General features: G+C 43.4%; 1 protein-coding gene across 1 annotated transcript in view; it reads right to left on the reverse strand.

Annotated features, from left to right (window-relative positions):
• Positions 1-6,198: 6,198 nt before the first annotated feature.
• The window catches only part of ankfn1b (ankyrin repeat and fibronectin type III domain containing 1b), a 115,018-nt gene continuing 96,534 nt past the window's right edge, over positions 6,199-24,682 (reverse strand). Inside the window, exons 8-23 of the mRNA XM_073490194.1 lie at positions 20,971-21,168; positions 20,099-20,212; positions 19,710-19,807; positions 18,480-18,570; positions 14,740-14,847; positions 12,345-12,444; positions 11,782-11,914; positions 11,517-11,636; positions 11,178-11,393; positions 10,012-10,178; positions 9,603-9,753; positions 8,192-8,360; positions 7,891-8,057; positions 7,392-7,599; positions 6,579-7,297; positions 6,199-6,492 (exon numbers count right to left, since the gene is read on the reverse strand). Coding sequence (XP_073346295.1) covers positions 6,199-6,492; positions 6,579-7,297; positions 7,392-7,599; positions 7,891-8,057; positions 8,192-8,360; positions 9,603-9,753; positions 10,012-10,178; positions 11,178-11,393; positions 11,517-11,636; positions 11,782-11,914; positions 12,345-12,444; positions 14,740-14,847; positions 18,480-18,570; positions 19,710-19,807; positions 20,099-20,212; positions 20,971-21,168 — 3,053 coding nt within the window. The remainder of the gene's footprint in view (positions 6,493-6,578; positions 7,298-7,391; positions 7,600-7,890; positions 8,058-8,191; positions 8,361-9,602; positions 9,754-10,011; positions 10,179-11,177; positions 11,394-11,516; positions 11,637-11,781; positions 11,915-12,344; positions 12,445-14,739; positions 14,848-18,479; positions 18,571-19,709; positions 19,808-20,098; positions 20,213-20,970; positions 21,169-24,682) is intronic.

Raw genomic sequence — 24,682 nt, forward strand, 5'->3', positions numbered from 1 at the left:
GGTGCCCACCCCCATTCCCTGGGACTCCCTCCTCTGCTACCACCCAGCACCCCCCCTCCTGAATTCACTGGCACTTTCAGAAAGCTCCGAGGCGCCAGCGGAGCGGGGCTCATCTCTTGGGAACAATAAAGCCAGATCTTCATAAAAACTTCAAAAAGGCCTCGCCAAGTGTTTTATAGGTGCTTTAAAGGTTTATGGGCCCTGGGGAGGGAGGGAGAGAGAGAGAGAGAGAGGGTGAGGGAGAGAGAGAAATGAGTGATGCAGTAGTGGCAGGCTTCACTTTTCCCACCCACAGAAACACACACATGACATACATACTGTATATGCCACTGCTAATCCGCCAGTAAGAGCCAGGGTGAGATCGGCTGGTGGTAGGCAGGGTGGGGCCGGGGGGGTGGCGGTGGATGTGAGGGGCTGGGGGGAGAACAGGTGATCAGTCGGGCAGAAAGGGAAGAGGAGAAGAGAGAAGAGGGATGTCACTGCTGTGTCAGTAAAGAGCTGTCGAAGCTCGCACCCATCTTTCCAAGAAAGTTGCACATCTTGGGCCAACAAGCCCGTTTCTGATTCACGTAAAATGAGCTGTAAGGTCGTAAATGTGTGTGTGTGTTACCTTTCGGGCCCTAATCCTAAACGACCTCAGGAAGGGTCAAGTTGAAGAGCACGGAGGTGAGATGGCAGGGATTAAGGTCGTAAGCCTGCTCACTTTCAAGAGGCGTTGGTTCCCGGTCGGTTTAGGCGCACACAAAACCGGAGCCCGGGCTCAAAATGCAACGAGCAGCTCGGACTGTTCCAGTTCAGCTTAACAGCCTCTGAATCTGCCAAGGGAGGTGCTGATGAAACCACCTGTCAAATGATTCTCCCGGATGCACAAGTTCGCTTCGTCGCTGCAGATATTTTGATGAGTCACGAGTCGGTGCGCCCGAGCTAAGCAGACTCCCCTTTGAATCTCTTTTATGAGCATGAATAGCCACTATTCAGGGTGTTTTTGGAATGTTTTCTTTGTAGGTATTCAGATATATACCGGGGGTTATATTTAGCCCGGGTCCTCCTGGAGTCAGAAGGTTTAAAATTAGGAGGTGTCAGAATTCCAGCACAATTCTTAAGTTACTGTCAATAAACGGTAAAGGGCCGCTCTTAAAGGCGTAGTGGGTTGGCACGGATGCATTACGCCGTGATTTGTGTGTGATAAGCTGCCTGGGAAAGCGTGTGTGAATTTGTCTCCGTACAGTACAAAAGTGTAAATCCTCCACATGGTATACATGTGCATTTACACATCTAAATATCAGGATTCCAGAGCGCATGCCGCTCATGTGCACCAGTGTGTGTTTTCACGCGTGTTTGTGCGTCCATCTGCACATTAGTGTTTGTAGGATCTGTTGACAGCGAAGCATGCAGCATTTTATTTGCTCAAGGGCTGAAAAAACACATGGCGCTAGCAAGGGAGCGCTGTGATATGAGCCTGCTGAAAGCAAGCTGGCCGGCCAGAATTCAACCCCGGGATCAAGATTCAAGTGAACATTTGAACACACTGTGCACACAACACACAGCTTCATTAGCGCAGATGAAGGGTTAATATTAAAAACAGACATTTCAGATTTATTTTGAAATCATGTCTTTTTGCACTAGTCAAACTGGGGTTGACCTTTTCATTCTAAGGATGGCTTTTATCTGTGCTTGCATTCTTGTAATGCATTTGTGGAAATGCACTCCTCATATGCAAAAAATGCATTCATGAAAGTTTATTTCCATTACTTATAAGTGCACATCGAGCTTTCAACAGCACTAAATTAGCATGTAAACGGATATGTAAACAGGCTGTGACACTAATCGCTTGCCTATTTTATTTATAGTGTTTGTTTCCCATGTTTAATTTTAAAGTTTAACAGTTTGACTGGATGAAATATTCAAAATGAGACACTGTTATCTGTAATGAAATGAATTCACGCTGACAGTTAGTAAAATGACAGTATCCATGAGACAGATCTTGCTGCAGTGATGCACAGGTGTTCTCCAGGACACTGTGACATCACTGCTAGGTGCGACAAAGCCTTTAAAGACCGATAGTATTTGATGAAGGTAACAGCCCTGAGTTTGGTGACCTATATTTCAGTATCTTATGTGGGTATATGTGTAGTTCTATGAGCATGCATATCTCACCTTGACAGTACTGCATTAAGAACGTCACGCTGACCTAATGCACATCACTCTGTCATGATGTCGAGTATTTTCCAAATGCCGAGCCCAGACTCTACTGGCACCTGTTTCAAATGTGACGGTAAAAACACCACCTAAACATCAGCGATAGTAACGTCTTTGTTCATCCATTCATGTGACTGTGAGATTCTCTCTGCAGCTGCCCGCTATTCAGTTTTCATCAACTGGGTGGCAAACACTGATGAGGTCATTGCAGTATAGCATCTGTAGGAACAAGTGCCCTCTATTTGTCATTCACTCGGATTCATATCAGATGAATGAGCAGCTTTTAGGAGTGTATCATACATGTGGATGAAACTCCGAACTAAAAGAATAAGCCCCGAAGAGAATCTGATCTGCACACACTTGAAATTGAAGCTTGTTGTGCTCTGTATGGCTGACGAGGTGTGACGCGGATGCTCCTGGTATTTTCATCTCTTGAACTAAGACGATGTTAGCGTGGTCTATCTCTCAAACAGGAAGTGTAAAGATGTTGTTCTTGCTTCAGCGGCACACTCTTGAAAGTTAGAAACTTCCTACCCTCGGAGATCCGTTAAAAGAGAATAAAACCCACATAAACAGCCGAGGCTTTTATTTTGTAATATTCATTTATTGTTCAATAAAAATAGATTTTAAAAAAGTGACGTGATGTCTCCTTCATGACTTCGCCTGACGGATCTGCCAACAGCTCCTTGTAAACATGGGGCTTTATTTTTCGACTGGAAAGGGAATTTAAACCCCCTTCTTCCCCTTCAGCATAATCTTAAAATGGACTACAACTTCACTGACCTTTGACCTCTGCAGTGATGACAGCCCCCCATTCACTTCCTTTCACATTTAGGGCAGATACAGTACATTCATCCCATGGTCTTGCTCGTCTATGTACATGGTTCGGTTTCTGCTCGTGTGATTTGTTTGTGCAGTTGTAACTCGTAAAAACGGCTTTTTAACAATGTGAATAAAGAAGACATCTAAGCGCTAACACAAGAGTTCAAGCCATTATTCAAACCAATTACAACTTAGAACATCTTTATACAGTAGTCACATGTGAGCACATCTTTGAAAACTAAACAGTGTAAACACTTTGAGTCGACTCCCCCTGTGACAGGTTCCAATGTGAACCTGAAATGCTACAGTAACTGAGGCCAGGTCCAATGACGTCACCCATCGAACTCTCCTCTTTTGGACCTTTAGGGTGCTACATTTGGAAATGCTGCAGATTATTGGAATGGTGTGATGTTGCTGAGCCTGGCTTTTCATAAGCTGAGGTTGATATAAAAAATAAATAAAACACAACAGCCTGCAGTTTCCGTGAGTGTGAAAGTTAATGTCATGAGGTTTCACAGACTGTTACAGTGAACAGAGAAACCAAAACTTGGCACAGGTTCCCAAAAATCAGCTAAAAAAGATGGTTTGAACTGTTAATCAGCCCTTGTAGAGTCAGTGACACTTTTTAAATCACTTTTCCAACAGGTGTTCTCTGTTATTGTTTTTATCTTACATTATTGTTGAGTATTTTATTCTCTTTTATTTTTCCTTCTTTTAATTTAAAAAAAGAGTACTTGAGGTAATCGACATATTTGAGACAGGCTTCTTGTGTATCACGGGAAACTCTTGCGCAAACACTACGACTTGCAAGGCGAGGGTCCCGAACACTAGCGAGCTAATGTGCTTCAATGTTTTCTGCTGAGTGACCACTGGATGTACAATGATATCTGACAGACCGAACTGTCTGGGCTTGATGATGTGGATTACTGAAAACTACATCTGTTGATTGAAGGGATCCTTAGACGTGGTTTTCAAAATTCTAATTTACTTACGTGATTGTTTAAGTTATGACTGCACGAGAGTTCATAATAAATACTGTATAATTCCATCAAAATTAAAACACAAATTGCGGGACTTCTCCAGCACAGCATGCTTTATTCACCAATGTTTAAAGCCATTTTTTTAAAATTTATTTTTAATAAAATTGTTCTTGAAGTAAGAACTTGTTGCATAGTAGATAGTAGTACATAGTCGGCTGTAGATGTTTTTTTAAATTTGAAAACATGCTAGTCAAAACTTAATAGAGGTGAAGGAATAAAGAAATGCTGCAGGTTGATTCATTTGGATCTACTGCAGTTATAGAGAGAATCGAGTTTAAAGGATAAGTTCAACCCAAAATAAAAATTCAGTCATTATCTACTCACCCTCATGCCGTCAAAAAAGTTAGGTGAAGTTTCATAGTCCACAAAACATTTCTGGAGCTTCACAGCAAAACAATTTGTAGTATTCTTCTAAACAACTGAAGTAGATGGGGACTTGTTTAAAACAATTTAAAAAACTACAGAGAAACGGCTCCGTACAGCTCACCCGGCAAAATCCAAGTCTCAAAAAGCCCCAAGATCCTAAATTGATTCGAAAAGCATGTTATTTACACCCTTTTTTGAGCCACAAGTGTCAGCACACCACCTGTCTGAAGTGGGTGCACAAGCTTGATTGCACATAGAGAGTGTCCTTTAAAATCAGTTTGGGTTCTCGGCCAGCTGTATGGAGCCATTCCATGTCTTTTTTGGTTGTTTTTGTGTGTTTTAAAACAAGTCCCCATCTACCTAAGTTGTTTAGGAGAACGCTGCAACGCTGTTTTGCTGGATAATCACTTCATTTTTGAGTGAACGTATCCTTTAACTTCTTTTCTAAGGACAGTTATGTTACTTGTAACTTCCCTGTTTAACTCCTTCTACAAGTTAGCAAGGTGACCTCACTATTAGTCGCATGACCCTCACATTGCAGGTAATAGCGCTTCGCTGAGAGTGTCTCATTTTGAAGCAGTTTAGGAGACAGTCTGTTTGCAACTTTACTAACAAACACTGGGCTTCTTAACAACTTGAGTCATCCCTTTCTACTAAAATCCCTCTGGGAGAGCCTGTTTGAGACTGATGGGCACCATTTTCTGATGCATCTGGGAATACCACTGAACCAAACACAACAAAACACTGAACTGGTTCACTTTTAGCACAGCATGACTACAGTACTGTAGATGTACTCAGCGCACGATTCTGGAAGGTTTACATGCTTTTTTCCCATCTATTAGAAAAACAAAAAGAGTCAAGTATTGCTTTCTTTCTCCTCTGTGAAAGACCAAATTAGCTGGGTTTATTTTTACATCACAAAATGAGATGATCGTACTTGCTAGCTACACTACGACTGAGTCTACTATACAGAGGATTTGTTGCTGCAAAGGGGGGAAAAAGAGCACCAGAGAGCCAGTGCCAGGTTCTAAAAGATGCAGCTTCCACCCTCCTCCTCCTCCTCTCTCTCTCTCACTCTCTATCAAGCTCTCTCGCCCTTGCTTGGCTGCTTCGCTACCAGACAGCACACTGGCCAAGAGCGGTTGAGTGACAGGTTGACGGGCCAAATCGTCGGGCCGATTGCGTCCCCAAGTGGAGACGCCAGCCCCCCTCTGTACTTCTCCCTTCCTTCCTGCCCTCTGGGCCGGGTCCAGAGCCCACATCCTGGGAACATGGGGCCGGACGGCTGCAGCCCACAGCTCTTTGGGAATGACACAATGAGAGAGTTCATAGGAAAAGCCGTGTCCGCGTGTGGCTGGGGGAGGAGATGATGCTGCCCATGTCGTTTTGGCAACGTGCACGGCCCGATGTGCTGGCGTCAATCATGCCAGAAGTCGAAGTGACGCTCCATTAATCTTGCTTAGCATCACAATCTTTTTCCCCGATGATTTCTGACAGTACAAAAAACTCTTTCCTCTTTGTTCCAGTGTTATTGTTCATTTGGTGTCCATATGAGGGTCTCATAAAAAAGGGTCCTTCATACGGGAGAACAGATTTCATGAAAACAGAAGCCTTTCAAAAAAACACAGCAGAAAATATGACAACATGTTGTAGCTGCAGCGGTGGACGGTGACACCACGGTGAGACAGAACACTGTAGAGTTTAGGAGCCTGTTTGTACAAATGTGACAGTTCCAGTTTTTTTTTTTTTTTCATTCTCTCTCATAGAAGTATCACACCGTGGTGGCCCGGCTGTGTTTGAGTGCTAGTGGTGAGTACTCCTTTATCCGAACGCACAGTTTGCCTCGCAGCCAGGGGTTCTGTAGCTCCAGGGGACAGAAATCATCCTGAAGCCACTTCTCTCTATTGTCCAAAACCAGCACAAGGCCAAAGTGCTTCAACTGTTCGGGGCTGTAGTAAACAGAGTGCTCCTGTTCGCCACCGAGCATGCGCCGACACACTGTGTTCATCTCCTGCACCACCAGCTGCACCATCTCCCGCGCTGATGTTCCTGGAGTCACACAAAGCTGAAACGCAGGCAGGAAGACATCATGTCACAAACCTGACAGCAGTTTAAAGGTGAATACATCAACATGTCAAAACATATCTGTACCTTAACGCTGGTTTCCTTTGGCAGGCCTGTGCGGTACTGTGGGTACACTCTGAGCGTGGCATGACAGCTTTTCCTGAGGGCAGCAGGTGATGGTGAGGAGAGTCTCTGTGTGCCGCTGTCCTCTGATAACGTACGAGCTGGTGGAAGCTGCGGTTGGCAGCGCTCAGCAGAGCAGCAGCGGTCCACTGACGAGGGCCTGTGCCATCTCCGCTGTGGTGAGGTGGAGGGCGAGGTGCAAGTGGTGTGGTAGCAGTAAGGCTGGTGGTGGGCTGAGGTGGAGGAGGGGAACTCCAGGCTGCTTGTCCTCACGCAGAAGGCCTGCCTCTTCTCTGTGATGTGTAACAGCTCAATCTGCCTGCTGGGCAGGATGAAGTCACTGTCAAACAGCTCCGGGGCCCCCCTTCGCCGAACTCCTCCTCCTCCGCCACACCGCTCGCCTTCCCTTCCGTGCTGCGGCTCCGAGGCCTGGAGGACATCTGGCGTGGAATCCCTCAGCGCTCCCCCTCCACGTCCTCCTCCGCCGAGACACATCCCAACCCCTGAGCCGCTCCCATCGCTGCGCAGGAAACTGCGGGGCTCCAGCGGCGCAGAGGACGAGAGGGGTGATGGGGGCAGCAAGTCCAGCTCACGGGGACTCTGGGCACGGCTGGAGTCGTAGTCGCTGTCTGTGGTGAGGAAGACCTCGGAGGAGCCCTCCTCATCAGATAGTCCAGCAAAATCTGCAGAATGTGAGAAAAGCACTTAAAAACAGACAATTTCATCAAAATAATACCAGAATGTTTGTTTGTTAATATCATTAGAGTTGATTCTGACCTGAGTGCTTGCGGCAGGGTTCGGGTGAAGGCATGGGGGAGGGCATGAAGTCTGGCTGAGAGGAGGTGGAGGGAGGCTTCTCGAGCAACACCTCCTTAGAGAAGTCAATTATCCAGCTTATGGAGATGCCCCCTGTTGGCTGCTTGTAGCGGGCGTACTGCAAGGCGTCCATGATCCACCTCGCATCACGCCACACCTCCTCCATTTGCTGTCGAACATCGTCATCAAGATACAACAATCAATCTTTGTTACAATCAAATGTCATATTGAACTAATCTGAACCCACTTGCCACACAAAAGACTGTAAATATATATATATATATATATATATATATATATATATATATATATATATATATATATATATATATATACATATATATACACACACACACACACACACACACACACACACACATATATATATATATATATATATATATATATATATACATATATATATTCTAGCTGTTTTTGTCCTTGGCTTGAATGGTCTTACCTGCATGTGTTCCTGGACCTGCTGATGTTTCTTCTTCGCAGCCAGGAGCTCGGCCTCAGAGAAGGCCTCCCTTAGTGCCTGCTGGGACATGAGGGACTCCAGCTCCAGCAGAGCCGATACTCTGCAGTACTGGCCGATGAAACTAGGGCAGTATGCATTAAAGTGGACTGTGGGAGAATCAAACATGAAAACAGAAAATGTAACACCCTGTGCCAGTAAATACAGAAACATATTAATATGGAAAACATCTGTTGGTGCCAAATATTTGAACTTCTTTCTGACTACAATGTGATATACAGACCCAGTTCAAAGATCTGTAGGGGCAGGGTGAGGAAGCCAGAGCGGGGGGAGTACGGGTTGTTCTGACCAGGAGCGGTGCACACTTCATCTGAAGGCGGCAGGAGGAGCAGGAAGGACACTTTCTCCCCAAACTCCACCACTTCCTGGCTGTAGATACGGAAGTCCTGTGCCTAGACACACAGAGACACGAGAACTCAGAGGAACCTCTGCAAGTTTAGTTTAACTCTAACCTCAAAGCAGTGACAGAACACTGACAATATGTCCACTTTAATATACATGCAGTGATTTTTACAATCAAGATCATTATCCTCCTTTTTATCTTTTTTCTATCTTAACATTTTATTTATTTTAAAGGTATAATTTGTAAAATATGGACAGAATTTATTTCTTTTCTTGACATTTTGTGAGTTTATGTAGGTTGTTTATTACACTAAAATCATAGAGAGCTTGTGAAACATAGTGAATATGTATTTCCCAGCTGAAACTACAGGGGTCTACCGGATTATTACTTCTTGCCGAGGCTAGCTGGTTAGCATGCTAACAAAGATGTCTTTGACATAACGTCAACAGTGTTGTTTCTTCACACTCTGAGGATAATGTTAGTTCTTTTTTGAATGTTTGAAACTAAAATTCTGTCCATGTTTTACAAATTACCCCATGAAGGCCATTTATGCTTTTAGTAGAGTAGGTGTTGAGTCCATTGTTGCTTTCTAACCATAAAAGGTCAGTGTTAGAAGGTATAGATCATAGACTGCCAGGCCACCATGAAATCAGTTTTCACTCATATCTTAAAAGTAGAACCAGAGGCTCCATCTCTAATAATGGAGTGAAAAGTAAGGAAAAAGGCAACTGCATGGGTTGCTGTAATTAGGGGTTATTGCATATCACTAAAATACTGTTTGTGGAGCAGGTCAAGAATGAAAGTATCTCAGTGCTGAAGCCATATTTGTTGTTTTTAACATCCATCCCCTCTGAAAGTGAAATATTTAAAGTTTCAGTTCCACATTCCGATGACAGTCTAATCTATCGATACATATATTAATACATAATCCTTTATATTTACGTTCATATTGATGTCTCTTTTCATAGTAAATTGTAGCAGTCTATAATTTTTTTATGCTGCTAGCTTGAAGAGTGGGTGGTAAAAACTTAAAGCCAAAAGGACAATGATTGCCATTGTGCTGAAATTCAAACTATGTACTTTTACAGAAATCATGTAGAATTAGTGGTCTAACCAGAACTGGCTGACCACCCACTGGAAGCATTTTCTGCCTGCCCCTGACACTTGGCTGGATATATTTTGAGAATTTTCTTCTAGTTCCATGATATCAGTCAGTATCAAACCATACAAAACCTAATGATTACAGACAAAGTTACACGCAGTATCCCACTGACTCTGGCCTAACTCGGACCTGATTTCCAGGGACGTTGATGTGTGCCATCAGGTCCTTGATGGCGCTGCGCAGGTCCTGTAGGAGGCGATGTGGAGCGCTCTGTACTTCATTGTCCATCTCCAACGCCTCCTCCAGAGAGCTGACAGCCTGCAGCCACTGCCACTCCTCCCTGAGACAACACACATTCAAACACACACACAAGACTGCTATGAGAAGGTTGCATCAATCCAAAGTAGGAATGTCACAGTTCTCCAAATTCAAGATTCAATTTGACTTTTAGTTTTGATTCAAACTTTTTTTTTATCCTTCGGACTCGGGCAAGTAGGTGGAGGTGAAGAGACACAAAAATACTAGGAGAATTGCCAATCATGCTTTTGATTTCAGTGCTAAAAATTGAAAGCTCATTTTGATGGCATGTGATCCCCACCTTGAAACATTGCTGTTGTCCCGAATTTTAGTGTGACAGAGGACGTTTGGGAGTTTCTGAGGTACCAGCGCTCTGATCTGCTCCACCGATGTACACAGCTTCAGGTAGCCCAGGTATAAGCCTGGAGACAACATCTTCCTGCTCCGCCTGTGATACGCCAGCTTTTCCTGAGAACAGCAGGTGGACAGAGACGTATGGTAGTGATTGTGTGTGACACTGATTCTAATTGTATCTCTATCTTCACATTCATCTAAATGATGTTGTTTTCATGTGTTGTTGTTTACATCCTTGAGAGACTTTAGTCTAAAGTTTTTCCAACATGTTTAAAGTGGAAGTAAGCACAACAAAACAGCCCACTAGCGCATTTTGATGTATTTCATCATACAATTTGTTCATAACTGGCCACAAAACAAATATTTCTGTAAAATGTGGTTTCGCCCGGGGGAGTATCCACCATTGTTTTGGAACCACAAGCCAAACCGACTTACACTGGAGACAAAACAGCTCCGCGACAATGGTATCAAGTTTACCGGGCTATATAGACAAAATCAACTTGTGGTTTAATCCAGATTGAACAAAACAACCACACAGAAAACAAAACAACAACAGTTAGCTTGATTATCATCATCACGCCCACGAAGCTGAAATTCAGATATAAATTTCCAATTTCCACCTCCTAAATGAGCAACTGATTATCATTCATGTCGAGCTGGCATGGATCCAAGATCTGACCTCACATCTGGGCATTTTAATTAATTTGATGGCAAGTCAATTCAGTGTGTGTCCTTGCAAAGAAGGTGACAAATGGAAGAGAGTCATGATGATTAATGTTTGTCTAAATAAAGAGTGACTGCACAAGCAGCTTAATTGGAAGCACATTTCAATTTACAATCCTATTGTTTCAGTCTCGTGTTTACTGGTTTTCTGTGAATGAGAGTTTAACGACAATAAATACATGTTTTCCAGTGCTTTTGGGGGAATTTTGTTTTTGACAAAGTGCCTTACACTTCACTGTCTCATCTTGCTTAATCTCCTGGAAACAAAAAATGCAAAGAATGAGCCTGAAAACAGCCCACAACCACTGCTGACAAACCATTCTGCTATTCCCATTTTTCCAAAACTGAACTAGCTTCTAATCACTGCCCGTCTGTTCCTGTAGGACTCACATGGAGTGTGATGAGCAGCATGTCCAAGGCAGTGGGCTCCTCAGGGGACGAGATGGACTTGCGTTGGAGCTGGAGTTTGCAAAGCTGCGTCCAGCGAACCCCGTCCAGGTTGGGACAGGCATTCATGTCCTTCAGGAGCACCAGCAGGGCGTTACCATGCTTGTCTTTGATTGGCTCAAAATACACCTGACCAAGGTCCTGGGTCCCCAGCATGCCCTGAGGATAGACATCAGATGACAATTGTGCTGCTGTTCAGTAATTTTACTCAGTTCAGAGCCACAATTTTGCAGTTGTAATAGTTTATGACATTGAGGGCAAGTCTACTGAGCATTGTCCTACCTGTAGCAGAGAGACAGCCTGCAGCATCTTGAGACGTGTCTGCAGAGTACAGGAACAGGACGACTGGGAAGGATTGAGACACTGCTGCAGCCAGGGAATCTCCTCCCATAGATACGATACCTGGCAAATGGAGTGGATGACTAATATGTACATAAAGTTCACAAAGGCAGCTGATGGTCTGTTGTCCTGTTTGCAGCTGAATATTAAAGTAATAACCGATGAATAATAAAATTAAAGGCACACAGGTTTCTATCTGTCTCTCTACCTTGGTAAACCACAGGAAGTCCTGCAGGAGGGAGCTGGGATAGGAATCTTCAACCTCCACAATAGGAATCTGGTCCTCTGAAGTCACCAACACATTATCATCTCTGTAGAATATGGATGTCAGATAGAGACCTCTGGGAAGTAACACAGAAGAAGGGTATGTGTTAGTAGAAACACTACAGCGCCCAAAGGGTAAATTCTTTCTCCAGTACACCATGCTTTATTGACCTTTGTGTCTGAAGGCTGAAAAAGAGTCGTGCAACATGTTTTGATTTTTGATGACTCTCACTGAAGTTTACATTGTTGTGCATCTCTAAGAGTGTAAATATCAAAATAATGAAATAACATAAAAAATATGATAATTTCACCTAAAGGTCAGAAGAATATTTAATATTCAATAATGGATATAAAGTGCTCTCTCCAAAATGTTAACTGAAATTATATGTAAATCAGCAAATTAAACACTTAAGTTCCCATTAACATACTGTAGTGATTTTAGTGGCTTTCATATCAAAAGTCAACAACTGTTTTACATTACGTTTGATGGATAAAAGGGTCATCTACCTTTTCAAGCTTTTAACAAATTTGCTGGTGGGTTGGAAGAGGTGGCGGAGGCTTTTGGATACCGAGTGCTTCCTCCCTTGTGGTGGAGCTTTGCACTGTTCTGTGTGAACGAGACAGAGAAAAAAGAAAGGGTTATCTTCATTCCATAGCAGCAGAGTGACATTACCTCTTTCAAATGAATATTCTGATGCCGTTGATGCTGAACGTTAGGGCACTTGTCTTTGATTGGCTGTCTGATTTTCTCGCTAACACCACTGAACGCCTCTGTCCTGACAAACTCTGGAAACATCTCTCCCAGTGACAGGCCGTTACCTAATTGACAACCAACCTGACACGTCCAACAACACGGTCGGAGTGGAATGTTTTTCGACATTTCATGCGCTCCAGTGGCGCGGCACCATTTGACAGTCATGCTGACTGCCAGCAGCAGACTATGGGCCTTGAGGGAACCACTAGCTCTCAGCTCCCATAGGGACACTAACTGTGTATATGTATGTGTGTGTGTGTGTTTACCTGCATATACTATAGCCGCTGGAGCATGGCATGTCTTGAGCTACAGCCATATGAGTGGAGCCAAGGAGCTGTAGTAATTTGTGTGTGTGTCTGTATGTGTCTTAACCCTTTGCCACTCACTGACAGGGAGGTCAGTTAAGTCTGTGGGGACATGTTTATTTTTAGTGGGCCTGGAGGGGGTTGGAGGCGAGAGAGGGAGGTGTGTGTATATATGTATGTGTGTGTGTTTGTGTGGGCGCCTGTTGGTGAGATAACGCACCTCCCAGCTCATTAGAAACCCTGAGTCCCAAACTTTTCACAGATTCCCTCTCCTCCCCTCCCAGGTGATCTTACTCCAGCCCCAGGCCACTTAAAGTCAATAAATCCCCCCATTCAGCAGCCGAAAAGAACTAATTTTCTCTTCAGGTGGACGAGTCGAGGTGGAGTAACAAGAAAAAACAGCGCCCCTCGACCCCTCTCACCTCCCCAAATTTCTCTTTACTCGCGAGTCTGTTCAGCTCCAGTCCTCCTGGCCTCAGTCCCTGTTTGACACTGAGTAAGACAGACAAGTAGGGCCGACTGCTGGGGTGCCTGTGTTAGTCAAGGCCTCTTTCACAGTTTAATTAATAGTGTTTGGACAAGAGGGAGAATGTGGCGTGGGCCATAAGCCGGGCTGCGATGGGGGTGCGTACATGGACATGTGGGAGAGGGAGCATGAACTTGAACATTTCTGTCCGTTCGAGTACATGTGTATCTACGTGTGCGCCTGTCTATCTTTATGTGTGTATATGTATGGACAGTAGACAGGACGACTGGCGGGCTGTGGGGGGTGGAGGGGAGGCAGGCGGCAGTAGTCAGTGTTAATTTATGCCCTCTCCCGACTCTAGCGCAGGACTCGTCTCTTACAGGAATAACAAACATGACCCCGGGACACGCCACCTTGGCTACCGTGCCTGAACTCTCAAGCTCAATCAGTTGCCGTCTGAAGAACCAAGAGCCACTCAATACTGACTATTATATTACGTCTCGCCCTATTGCAAATATGGTCTGGCCACAGTGGACAATAGTAAGTGGGTGAGTGTGTTTGGGGCGAAGAAAAAGAGAGACAACCTGCTCAATGCTAAATGCAGTTTGCCGTCATGTAAAAGAGTCAGTGTGGACAGGTTTTGACACTTATGGGACCGGCTTACAGCCGGCAGTGTTTGGGGATATAAACAGCCTGAGTGTGAGAGAAGTTGATCTGCATTTTGTCACAGAGAAGAGAGGTATTCAGCAGAGGAAGGGCTGAGTCATGGAAAGACGCATAAGAGAGTGCGGGGGTTGTTGAGACAGAGGGGAGGGTATTATTTTTGAGGTGGCATGCCGTCTTAGGGTGTACGGCCCCCGAAGTACTTGTCGTGCCTGAGATTGTAAAGTGTCTGTCAAGGTGAGATGAAACACAGCAATTGGCGAGACGTGTTACACCTGCGAGTCGTGTTTGTTTACACCAAGAATATTTCTGAAACATGAACTAGACGGTGGCTAAAAATTCAGATGTGTTTGTTTAAAATGTGACGGGCGCAGTGAAAATGACAGAAGCTCATACCACAGCTCTGGGTGTACTTTACTTCAACTGACATCTGTACTAAAACTGATCCTAAGCTTAGGGTCAGGCATATTTGTGGTCGAGGCTGTTATTCTACCTAAGAATTTGCTGCATGTAAGTCATTAGTTAAACCCGATGGCAGTTTGAAACATCTTGTATGACATCTAGTTCAATGAGTACAACGAGTCACTATCACAACCAGGTTAGAGGGTTTGGGTTTCACCAGGGGTCAACCACACAAACCGTTAAATCTCTCATATTACTGTTCACTCTTTTAGTTGAACACACCCACAGAATCGATCAAAAAGTTGCTGATACCATGGCAGACACAGTGGCGGTGAGCTTCTTTTATCTGTCCAAGCAGCTGGTCTAGTGCCTCCTTCTGGCCTCTCTGACGTGGAGCACGACCGTCGATATCCCTCCAACCTGCAGAGAGAGGTGAGAAAATCAGTTTTAGAATAGTGACCATGTATTGTTCTGCATTCATCAAGATTTATAGAACTGATTCAGGATCGCTAGACAGGTCGATTTTTTAAATTATGTATTATTATTAATGATGCCGAAGCAAAGGTGATGAGATGAAGGTGCTCCAAGTGTGAAAAGCTTGTTAAATAGTTTGCTGTTATGCTCGAGTTGCAAGACATGAATCCTGCTGACTTTGATGATCTCTTGATGTTTCTTGTGTGTCGTCATGAGTTTGACATTTTTGCAAAAATCTTTGTAAAATCTCGAAATCATGTATCGCAATCAGAATTTAAGGAAAATGTCATTTGTCCAAATACAAACATACCTGCAGAAGTATCATTCTAATCAGTTTCAGCTGTGATTAGTACTAATTAGCGAATGTTATTATGCTAACATACTAAACTATGATAGGAAACATGATTAATATTATACCTGCTAGACTTCAGTTTGTTAACACTGTCATTTTGAGCGTGTTAGCATTTAGCTGAAAGCACTGCTGTGCCTAAAGCCCCAGGCACATCAAACTGACATCAAAGAACTAGTGGAGACAGAGGCCAACAGTTGCGTCGCCTCACATATCACAAATATCTCCCCAACTCTCACTTTAAATGTTAGTTATGGCTCGAAATGACAACAGACATAAACAAGTTTGCTGATTTCACATATCTTCGCTATGCATATAAACTACCAGTTGTCTACCCATAAGTGATTGCTGATGTTAGCGTGACGTTACTGTCATTCAGTCAGAATGAACACGACCGGACGGACGTCTTTCTTTGTTCTATATATTTTCCTCTGTTGAGCCATGCTTTCAGACCAACAGACTTCACTTTACTGTCAGTCATTTCTTTGTTTTTTGCCATGGAGGCCTTGTAACATCTTTCTTACGGACAGGTTGCTGCTGGAGAAGCATTCAGATTGTGCTCACAGTGGAAAGTTTGAATACATTAGCATTATTTGGTTTATTTGAAACTGGTGAACCTGGACCTATGCACTATGGAGCAATAACTTTGGTTGTATGATAATAAACTAGACTTCATACTTGAACTTTTATGGAAAACTTGTTCATTTGAAGCACGCCTCAGAATCAAACTACTGAGCAGCAGCAGGCTCCCAGAGACTTGAAGTTATGAAATGCTCAGAATGAAGGTTGATACTGTAAATTTTTTTCAAGATTTTAATTGTAGTAATACATCTGTGTGGGAATCTAGGTGTGGTTAGTCTGGAGATCGGGAGGGGAGTTGATCAAATTCTGCCCGGGACCCAAAATATTCTTGGGCTGGCCCTGATCCTGAGGCTTCCAATAGTAGGAGTGTGAGGTGTGTGAGACGGCCTGCTTCTCAAACAGGTCTAGTGTGTGTACGATAGGAAACAGCACCCACCCCAGTGTGAGAAAGCTGTGGTTGGCTGACAGACAGACCTACTGAGCACCGCTGAGACTGACTGCTCTGCACATATTTGGGCTCAGAACAGTAAGTATGCACACACAAATGCAGACACACATACACACAAACATAGTGTGGCTACTCCAGTGACATAAAGAGAGGAAAGTAACACACTACTCCTAATGTAGCAATTGTAACTCAACCTCTATCTCCGACTGTTTCTATTCCTCTTTGTCTTCTTCCTGTGTTTTGTCTTCACCCCTCCCAATCATATTCACACTTCGTCATCATAAAAACATTGATACTTTCTGAACACTTTATTCCAAACACACACTTTCCCTTTCCGCCTAAAAGATGACCAGCTCTGCAGAGAACGATCCTTCAGCACCTTCTGCCTCCTGTGTTAGTCAGCCAGCATCCTTGCTTGCTCACTGGAGGATGTGTCAGCGATAACCCGCCCCCCCTACCACCATCAACCGCCACCCAACCCCCATCACCCCCACACCAACTCCCTCTCCCGGAGCCCCCCGGAGGGCGCGTGGGGCTGAAACACGGTGAGCTCTATTCCCGGAAAGGTGCCTGTCCCGACAGGACAAGCGGGCCCTTTAATGGGCGTCCACGGCCCGGTATAAGGCCCCCACTGTTGGGGCCGCGCCGCGTGCTACAGCACAGACATGCAAATATTTCCAGTGGTAGGCCCAAATGGAAAACACAAACACGCAACATCGAAATTAGCTCTGAGAGAGGGAGGAAGGGAGGTGGACAGTAGAAAAAAAAAGAGAGGGAAAGCCCAGTCTCCTAAAATGAAGACGCGCACACACACAGACACACATACATGCACACACTTGCTGAAAAACACGGTGTGCTGATGAGGACAAACATGTTCATGTGTTCCCCAGATGTGCCCTGAGTGTGCCAACACGCACACAGGCACAGTACCTATGTTCACTCTCTTACAGTAGGTGTGTACAAACTGTGCAGACTCTACATGCAGCATACAAACAGCCAGGAGGTAACTAAGTACATTTACTCAAGTACTGTATTTAAGTACAATTCTGAGGTTCTTGTACACTACTTGAGTATTTCCATTTTCCAGTGTTGTGAAAAGAACCCAAAAGCCATACTTGAGTAAAAACAAAGATATCATGTTAAAATACTATGTACTTTGGCAAAAGTGAAAATCACTCATACTCGTACTTGAGTAGAAGTCTGAAAGTATCTGATATTAAATATACTTAAGTATCAAAAGTACAAGTAAAAGTAAATTGTCCAATATTCAGCATTTTTCAGATAAACACAATCAGCGTTTGTTTTAAAAAAATAAATATTGATAAATAAATATCGATTGCCGATAAAATAAATACATTTCAGAATGTGCTACATTGGCTCTGATGCAGCATGAAATCTGCAAAGTAACAAGTAACTAAAGTTATAAAATGAGGTACTTTAAGACTTACATTTTTACCTTTTACTCAAGCATAACTTTTACTTATTTCAACACTGAAAACTCCACTCATGAAATCCATCTCATAAATCAATACACTGAATTAATATCCTCACATGAATGAATTCATTCACTTACAAAGCATACATAGATACATGGATAGATAGGTTAAGAAATAGAGAGAGGAAGAAAGAGGGTCAGAGTTGCTGTGGTGAGTCAACACCTCAGCTGTTGTTGCACATGACTTCACGGTTAACTTCTTGGCTGAACCCGGTGCAGCTTCTTCTGCCAGCAAGCCCCAAACACCACCCTGAGGCTATGGTTACACACACTGACGTCTGCAGAGGGGGGTCCCAAAACCCAACCGGCCTGCTGGCTGAGGAGGGTCCAGCTGTCACCCCCCGAATGATGTCAAAGCAGCGCCGCAATGACGATGATGTGAACTGATGTGACGTCCAAGTTCTTTATGTTTGGGAAAACTCTGAGAGATTGTATTCATGCAGCGCGCACGCACACACACACACACACACACACACGCACGCACACACACACACACACACACACACACACACACACACACACACACACACACACACACACACACACACACACACACACACACAAATCTTGCAGCTAAGTCCAGAGTGAAAACTATTTAGCAGTGTGTTAATTTAGTGAGGCCAGCCAAAAACTTTGGTCCTGTTTGGTGGAAAAAAAAGTAAAATACACAAATGAACATACATACATCTCTACTCATGACTTACTGGAAGGTGCAGCGCAGGCAGGGGTGGTGACTAGTGGAGGCCCCCAGCCCTTCATGTTGTAGGCTGAAACCTGGACGTAGTAATAGGTCCCCTGTAAGGACGGGACACATGACAGTTAAGGCGAAAGTTCGCCAAAAGCACACAGCTTCAACCCATATACATATGTATGTGTACCGTTCAGTGCATCTGTTTGTCTCTTGCTAGGTCCCAGTTTGTCTGCATTTCAGTGTGTGTGTGTGTGTGTGTGTGGAGGGTGAAGGGTCTATCTAGAAGCTCTGTCTGTCTCTTTGCCCAGTGTGCAGACAGCAGGCCTCTGTCTCTCCTTTCTCAGCCAGATCAATCAAACCAGCCGCCGACACTTCCTGACCTCGCCTTGACCCCTGTCATGTGACAGGAGTGAGCTTTGGCTGGCAGCGGGGGTCTTTGGGGAGGGGGGGTTCTCACACGAAATAATAAACAACCAGTGGAGCGTCCATTTGTCTACTTGCCCACTTAAAAAAGCCAAACATAAATCAGGTGGCAGGCTACCAAGCTGCTCTTTTTATCATTTTGGAGGCTGTTTTGCAACTGTTGCTAATGGATGGTCAAGAGCCAAGATTTTTAACAAATAACAAATAAACTGATTGTGCCCCCCCAACTCCAATCATTTGGGATTGATGGTGACTCCAACTTGTGTGTGGAGTCTGATGTATGTAATAAAGAAGAGTCACTTGGGAAATGCCTTCAAATGTCGCCTTAGCAAACGACTCAAGCTCGCATGTAAATAATATCAGGGGCCTTCGTGTGGGAGAATAGCTTCTAAATTTTTTATCGGTCAGCACCAACAGCTGGAGAAGCTAGAGCTTAGCAGTTCTTTGTGTTGCTTTGTCACCCATATACTACCAGATAAAGCGTGATTGCATCCTTTTTTAACTATCTTGTAGTGCTTAGATACTGAGGTCAGAACATAGGGGCACTTTACTAGTTTTATGTAAAAAGAGCAGGGGTGTATGAGAGCATAAATATACATGAGTAGATGTTCGATCCAGGAAACCCTCAAAACAACTGTAAAATTTATTGTCGGTGGAGCAGCTCTATTTTGACAGCACCCCATATAAGAGATTTAGTTCTGTTATGTTGGATTCTGGATAGGATTCTTCCTGATTTCCTGCTGATTGAATGCTCACACTGAAGAAACTGATCCAACAGACCATCAATAATGCGTTGGACGGTGATTTGGGCAGAACTTACAGAAACGAGTCCAGTGATGTTGCACTGTAGCAGAGTGGTGTCCTCAACCACCATCTCACCCAGCAAAGGACTGAGTGAAGGAGCACTGCTCCAGCTCACTGCAGATACACACAAACAACAAAACATGTTTAACTTGTATTCAGTACTGTATACACCTTAAGAAAAAAACAACAACATGAATCCGTACTGAACACTTCAAAAATGTTTGTGACATCAGGGGTGTAACAGTACATGTATTTGTCCCGAACTACCGGCCGTACCGGCAATACTGCCAATACCGTTACAACCCTGTTGTGACATTATTACTTTTTTTGCTATCTCATCTTTACATATTGTGATATTGAGCCGTTGGTTCTAAATGAAGCAGTGGGACGAGCACAGTGGCTGACCTTTGTACTTGGTAACCACAGCAGAGTTGACACAGAGAGGCTCCTGGAAGTCCACCCTTAGACTGGTGCTGCTGCTGACAGACAAGCGAACTACACTGGGAGTGTCTGGAGGGTCTGGCAGACAGAAAGAAGGCAAGTCAATAAGTAGAACTAAGATCCTACGCTGCACATTACAACCAATGTAATGGAGCAAGCACATGCAATTGACAGCTAACTGTAATGACATCATTTAGTCTTCCTGGTCTATTGCACAATGCATTGCTTAGTTGCAGAAGTGGGAGACATTTAAAATGTGTCAAGTAATGGAATGTGTGTGAAATGTATTTAATTTACAGTCGGTGATGGATTGAAAAGACCACAACGCTGCCTCTGTAACCTACCATCTTCACAAATTAATGTCAACTCAATCAACACTCCTGATGGTGTCATGGATTGCAATTGTGACTGTAACTACACAAACATAATTTTGACATGTGGTGCATCATTTCCATTAATGTTCACACATCTTACCCATCAGACTACATGAGTAAGTGGAATTACAAAGATGGGAACATTTTTTTTGCGTCAAAGTGCAGATTGGTTTGGGTTGAAGGGAGGAGTGTGTGCGTGTGAGTTTGTCTGCTTTCAGGGGGTGGCTGTCTACCCTGCCACTAAGCGTGTCATGAAATGCCTATAAAAAATTAAAGCAGGAATACAGCCGTGTTATGTTTGCACACACACAGACACATACGGAGTGGAAGCCATTAACTCAGCCCAGACAGAGTGCCAGCAGAGAAATAGGGTACAAAAACGAAAAGCAAGACTGCTGGACTGATCTAAGTGGCAAACTTCCCTTAACTGTACAGCACGTTAAAAAAACCCAGAAGCCTTACTGGCATGCTCGAATCCCGTCTGCATGCGTCGGAAGAGCCGCAGCCTCCATTCCCAGGCCTTTAGTTGCCTTTCCCGGTCAGATCCTTCCCGCTCACCAGGACCCTCGCTTCCAACCTGAGTCTGAAGCTCCGACACCCGCTGCTCTGCCTCTTGCACCAAGGTGGCCAAATGCACTGCTCGGCCCTCCAGACTCACGACTGAGAAACGCATGGGAGAGACAGTGTGAGAGAGAGAAAAGTCAATGCATGCTGTATTGAAACGAGAGTTTCATTACACTAAGGCACGTTATAGTGGCTCCATTATTTCTAAACTACTTTGACATCCATAAAAACACTTTTATATTCACATATAAAAAAGGCAGTTGGTAAATACAGCTCAAAGTTGAGCAGCGCTGAACTATAAATTTGAGTGGGCTGTTTTTCCAACCAAGATTCAAAGAGTTTACACAAAATACTGCAAACAGACGATAGTGAAAATTCTTAATTAAAAAAGAATTCTCCTGTATGAGCATCACTTTTGATTTCGTAAGTATTTTACCTTTAAGATTTATGGTTTATACAGTGATAATTATACGCACAACTCTTAAAGTAGACCTATTATGCTTTTTAGTTTTTTCCTTTACTTCAGTATTTATATAGGTTCTTGTGCATGTAAAAGACCTTGAAAGTTAAAAAGGTCAAACCCCACACCAACAGAATCTCCTCTCTCCCATAGAAAACACTGCTCCCGAAACGCCTTAATGATGCATTATTTATGCCTAGCAGCTTGTTTGGCATGCTTTGTTGTTTTTCACAGTTCTGGCTCAGGCTTGTGAGAGCTGACCAATCAGAGGAGGGTATTCAGGAGGGGGCTTAAAGAGACAGGAGCTAAAACAGAGCCTTTCAGACGAGGGGGAATACAGTGCTGCAGCACGGGACAGAATGAGCAAACTGATGTGTTTCTTGAGTTTCTAGTTGTAACCCAAAATAAAATGATGAACCTGAAAATGAGCATAATATGTCCCCTTTAAATCTAGTAGAACTATACAAATGTGGATGTTTTCAGGAACAAAACGTGTTCTTAACAAAAAAATATTTACAAGCCTAATATGAAAAGTTGTAGTGCATTGCTGTGGCGTCTGATTAAACAGAAAAATTAGTCTCTGTCTGTTAAAAATAAAGTTAAAATCCTCTGAAGTCAGAAACAATTCGGAAAGACAATGAAAATCTTGGTGCACAACGTGCTGAATGTGACGTCATACACACAGAAACATGGTGGATGAAAGTAAATGTTTGGTTGATGATAATAATTTTTTTGTTAATTCACTTATTTCATAACAACTTCTTGCTCACATGTAGTTTGTAATATGATATTAGGTTATAAGCGTTAGTTGCTTCCATTCCAGGGTGACCTAGATTAAATAGAAAAATGATTTATTAGTGTTGAGCCTGATAATAAATCAGGCAAAGCCATATTTGATTGATTTTAGGAAATGTCAGGGCCAAAAACACTTTGTAATATAAAGTTTGAAACTTCAAACAACTATCAATATGTTGTTTAAACGCTCTGAGCAAAAAGAAAAAAATACAACACATCATCATTTTAACATCCATGTTGTAAACAACTCAGGAATTGGGATGATTGGAGAAGCACATGAATCCATGGCGAATAGTGTTGGTTTTACTTTAATCAAGCGCCTAAACAATACACATGGCTACACTGATACTGCAGAAACCCTCTGGCTGCAATGTTGCAAATTGCTTTTGCAGGCCGCTCTTTTTAATGTCTTTGTTTGCCAAAATGCTGTGGCAGATTCCTCAATAAACTTCATTTAACTAAGCAGTCCCTCTTTGGGGATGACATCACCTCGAAAATGACACAGAAAATGTAGCAATGAAAGTGAGAGGGGCAAGAGAGGGAGGAGTATTCTTCATATGCGGTTAAAGGGGAACACAAAATGGTGGGAACATGCATAGGGATCATTTTAAACAGCCATTGTAAAAGTATTTTTCTGCAAAACTGGTGGAAAAATGTGTATAACTGATCTATTTTTATCGTATACCACAGCCTCCATCAGTGGAATGTTTTTCTGGGTGTTACTAAAACAAAAAACACATCACTATAATAGATGAGATGTAACAACCAATGAAAGCACTAAAATCATGGCTGTGCAGTTAGTGATAGTAGATCGTAATGGAACAGAGATCAGAGATTCAAATCCAAATCTTAAAACTGTCAACCTACTCTGATAAATAAAAGTATAGAACAAGTAATGTAAAGCTGTTCGGGTCACAAAGGACAGTAGCTGTACTGTACTTCTTCTTTGGTGGCTGATCATTCCTGGAGTGTTTGGGACTGGTGTGTGTCTGTGTTTAGTCTGTGTGGTCTGTGTTTGTTCATTGTAGATTCCACTGTTGAGCGTTAGATTCCACTGTTGACAGTAAGTTTAAAGCTCCGTGTCAAAATGTCCATCTGGGTGTTTAATTCTGCGGCTCTCTCCATGTCTCTGCAGTGGCTGCGAGCTTCTCTTTGAATCTGAGTGTCTCTTCTGGGTGTCAGTTTTATGTTGTTCTCTTCAGCCACTTGTGTGAAGACTTAAAGGCCACTTGTCACTTTTGAAACAGGTATTGTGAGGGGTTGAGTTTTAAAGTTAGAGTTGTTACTGAGGATACTTGGACTTGGACCCTTGGACGGATGGAAACAACCGTTGAAGGTTGAAGATTTACAATTCCAGGCCTAGAAACTGGTCCAGATGCTGTCATCAGTGTGTATGTGTGTCTTGATTTGTCCTTATTTCACATCAAGGCTGAGATCTTCCACAATATTATTAAAGTGACTGTCCTATTGAGAGCCACCGAGAGATTTATGTGAATATGAAGCTGCTTTTGAGAGTGTTCAATTGTCTTTGTCTGCCCCTTTGTTTGTCTCTCTGGTAACCACACAAAAAGAAGTCAAGTGTGCAGATGTCAATACACATCAGAATCAATTTCTTTCAAAGCTTAATGAAAAGTCGGCAGCGTCTTTGATGCTGATTCTCCTCAGATGGAGTTTGATTAGTACAGGCTCATAGAAATAAAAGCCTTCATTTTCCTTATGTGCTGTTGTTCTCTCTCTTTCTTTCTCTGTTTCAAACACACATACACACACACACACACACACATACAAAACTCACACTCTCACATGAGTTATTTGAGTTCTGCAAGAACGCACAATCAAAGAGCAAACTTCAGTAAACATCACTTTCCATTCAAGTGTTTTCAATTTAATGATACCTTTATAAGACGTCTGGCTCAGCTCTGGAGAAGCGTGTGTGTGTGTGTGTGTGTCTGTGTGTGTGTGTGCTCGCACGAGTACAAACACAAACAAGCCTAGGAGCCTTACTGGCGAGTTCTAATCATTAACAGAGGAAGGGAGCAGAGGCTCAGCAGATCACAGACAGTGAAAAGTGCTTACAAAGATGACTAATATTGCATCATTATTACCACCCCTTCATCGCCTCTAATATGTTTTCACTGCCAGCAAAAAACAGAGAGAGGGAGATGTGTGAGTTTGTCAATAGTGCGAGGATGAATGCATTAGTGGTATGCATGGTTAGAGATTGTTTGATGAGTTGTTGTGTGCGGCGTTGCTTTGGTGGCAGCTGATGTTGTTGTGGCAGCTGATGTTGTCGTGACAGCGATTTCTGCTGCCACAACGACAAACAAACCCAAACAAACCTTGTCTGGTATTAGT

The sequence above is a fragment of the Pagrus major genome, chromosome 20 (assembly GCF_040436345.1).
Source record: "Pagrus major chromosome 20, Pma_NU_1.0".
NCBI classification, from domain to species: Eukaryota; Metazoa; Chordata; class Actinopteri; order Spariformes; family Sparidae; genus Pagrus; species Pagrus major.